General features: G+C 44.7%; 1 protein-coding gene across 1 annotated transcript; it reads left to right on the top strand.

The window, feature by feature from the left end:
* Positions 1 to 1,635: 1,635 nt before the first annotated feature.
* LOC140746771 (uncharacterized) lies at positions 1,636 to 2,470 on the top strand. The gene is made up of 2 exons (XM_073078868.1): positions 1,636 to 2,129; positions 2,182 to 2,470. The coding sequence occupies exons 1-2, from the start codon at positions 1,636 to 1,638 to the stop codon at positions 2,468 to 2,470; spliced, it is 783 nt and encodes a 260-aa protein (XP_072934969.1).
* Positions 2,471 to 3,019: the final 549 nt, after the last annotated feature.

Here is a 3,019-nt window from a genome sequence, read left to right on the forward strand (position 1 = left end):
TATGGCTAAAACGGCAATGAACCAACTTACCAGGGTCTATAAGGACAGGAATATTACTAAGCGTACAAAAATTCACTTAGTTCGTACGCTCGTCTTTTCCATATTCCTCTACGCATCGGAATCTTGGACGCTGAAAGTAGCAGACAGACAAAGAATGGACGCATATGAGATGTGGTGCTGGCGGCGAATGTTAAGAATCCCGTGGACAGCCTTCCGGACCAACGCATCCATCTTAAAAGAATTACACCTAGAGCATTCCCAACGTCTCTCCAGCATTTGCCTGCACCGCATACTTAAATACTTCGGTCATATAGCCCGAAGAAATAATGACAACCTAGAAAAGCTACTGGTCACAGGCAAGGTGGAGGGCAAAAGACCCAGAGGACGCAGCCCAAAACGATGGTCAGACCAGGTATCGGACCATCTAAAGATACCGGTCAGCGAGGCGATACACCAGGCCACTAATTGCAATCTCTGGAAAGACGCTATAAAGCAAAGAAGTCACGATCCTCAGCATTGAGGGACCGACTATAGAGAGAGAAAGAGAGTCTCCATTGAGCAACGTGTAGACTATTAAAATTGCATTAATACGACAACCTTCAGAAAAATTTTCACAAGAAATAATGAGTGTACCCGCAAAATCGTAAAATTCGAAATTCGTAAGTAAATTATTTCCAAACAGTGGTCAAATCCTGGTAGCCAAATTATTAACAAACCATCAAGTACCTCAATTATTAAAGTATAAAGTCACTTACTGAAAAGGCTCCTACCAACTCACCGCCTTGGTTTTACCAGTCAAAAAGTATCTTGGTTTTACCAGTCAAAAAGTATCCTGCCTTATAGCGACCCGTAACATTAGCCACCTTCCGGTACGTTCGCGGTCAACACAAGTCCAGCGTCGTCGCAATACCACTAATAAGCAGCCATAGTAGATTCTTATCCTGTGAACACTCAAACATTAGGTGAACATTATAAAATTACAAGATAGAAATAAATTTAAACAATAGACCACCCAAGGGATTATAAGTATTAAAAATGGCAACGTGTCGCCCGTATGAAATAAAATGTCATACTACACTAGGGTCCACCCACAAGGGTCAATTGCACTGCTCCATACGTTCAGTCCCGCCATAATCAAAGCATTTTAAAGGTGTTAGAACCCTTTGTGGTTCGACTCCGGCAGCACCACCCGTAGCAGTCGTCGCTGACGTGAAAGAAATGTTCCTGCCAATCCAGATAAGAGAGGAAGACCGCGACAGCCTACGCTTTCTTTGGCGAGATGAAGACCGAGGATCGAAGCTCAAAAAATATAGAATGAAGTCTGTAATCTTCGGCGCTGCGTCTTCTCCAGCAACGGCTATCTACGTGAAGAACATCAACGCGAAGCAACATGCAAAGGAACATCCGAGGGCAGCCCGAGCAATCATCCGCAACCATTCTATGGATTATCTACAGAGCTTTTCTACTACGGAAGAGGCGGCATCCATTGCTGACGAAGTAAATCAAGTGCACAAGAAGGCTGGATTCATATTGAAGCAATGGGCCAGCAATAACGACGAAGCCTTAGCCAAGATTGACGCGAACGAGAATATTAAAGAAAAAAGACTTGGCCAGGAAGAAGAGAAAACATAAGTTATGAGGTGGCTCGTACAAGAAGACGCATTAGCCTTCAACGTCGGTCTCAGAAACACACCATTTGAAGTCAAGAATGGCAACAAGACGCCCACGAAGAGAGTAGTCACCAGCGCAGTAATGTCTACCTTTGACCCGCTTGGACTCGCTACCCCAGTCCTGATAATGGGGAAAAGAATCATACAAGACCTCTGGAGAACCGGAGTCCAGTGGGACGAAGAAGTCAATGAGGAACAGCATCGCGCCTGGGAGGAATACGCTGGGAACGTCAAGTCCTTGAGGTGCTTGAAGAAACCTCGATGCCTAGCACCAACAACGAGATCGGGCGAAGTACACACTTTCGTCGACGCCAGTGAAACCGCATACGCCGCCGCCGTGTATTGGAAGTCAACAGCTGACAACGGCGAGGTCAACATCCGGCTGATGGCTGGGAAGGCGCAAGTGGCTCCAGTGAAAGCCACCGATTCCCCGCCTCGAATTACAAGCTGCTCTGTAAGGTGCAAGACTGGCTGTCTCCGTATGCGAAGAAACCGATCTCACTGTTACCAGTAGAGTATTCTGGTCGGACTCCACGACCGTTCTACAATGGCTGAAGGCGGACCCGCGACGATTCAAGGTGTTCATTGCACATAGACTCGCCGCCATTGAAGAACTCTCCAAGCCGAATGAATGGAGGTGGGTATCGACCAAGGATAACCCAGCTGATGACGCGACTAGGAACACCCCACGAGACTTCAACGAAGAGGCAAGATGGTTCAGAGGTCCCGCGTTCCTTTACGGTCCGAAAACTGACTGGCCCGTAAAGAAGATACTAAAACAAGAAGATGACCTGAAATGAAGAAAAAGAGTACCTGCACCATCGCCGCCCTTAATGAAAAAGAGAAGTTGCTCGACCCCCGCAAGTTCAGTAATTGGTGGCGCCTACTGAGGACGACGGCCAGAGTTCACATGTTCATAGACATGTGTCGAAGGAAATGCAACAAAGAAAACTCCGAAAAGAAGGCTAATGAAACTCACCTGTGTAAATTTAATTTATAATTGTGACTATTATATTGCATTGATAAACTTGTAGAATATGGAAATGCACATATAATTAATTTTCTCACATTCAATGTTTAAAATTTATACAGATAATCTCTCAGTGCCTTTTTCATTATACATACAGTCTCCAACAAATACTATGAACAGTAGTCGGATTATTATTATTACAGGCATACGCCAGCATTGTTCCAACCAGTTGGACAAATGTTACACCGGGAATACATATTTTAAGAACAGTGTCATCTAAATACCTGTGTAACAAGAAACTCATCCCTTTTCCAATACCATCAGAAAACATGATAATTCTATGCGGTGTGTAGGTTTTAACCTGTGATTAAGTAAGTAA

This window comes from Epargyreus clarus, unplaced genomic scaffold (genome assembly GCF_041222505.1).
Source record: "Epargyreus clarus isolate Ecla_fem2 unplaced genomic scaffold, WU_Ecla_fem_2.2 ptg000013l, whole genome shotgun sequence".
Classification (NCBI taxonomy): domain Eukaryota; kingdom Metazoa; phylum Arthropoda; class Insecta; order Lepidoptera; family Hesperiidae; genus Epargyreus; species Epargyreus clarus.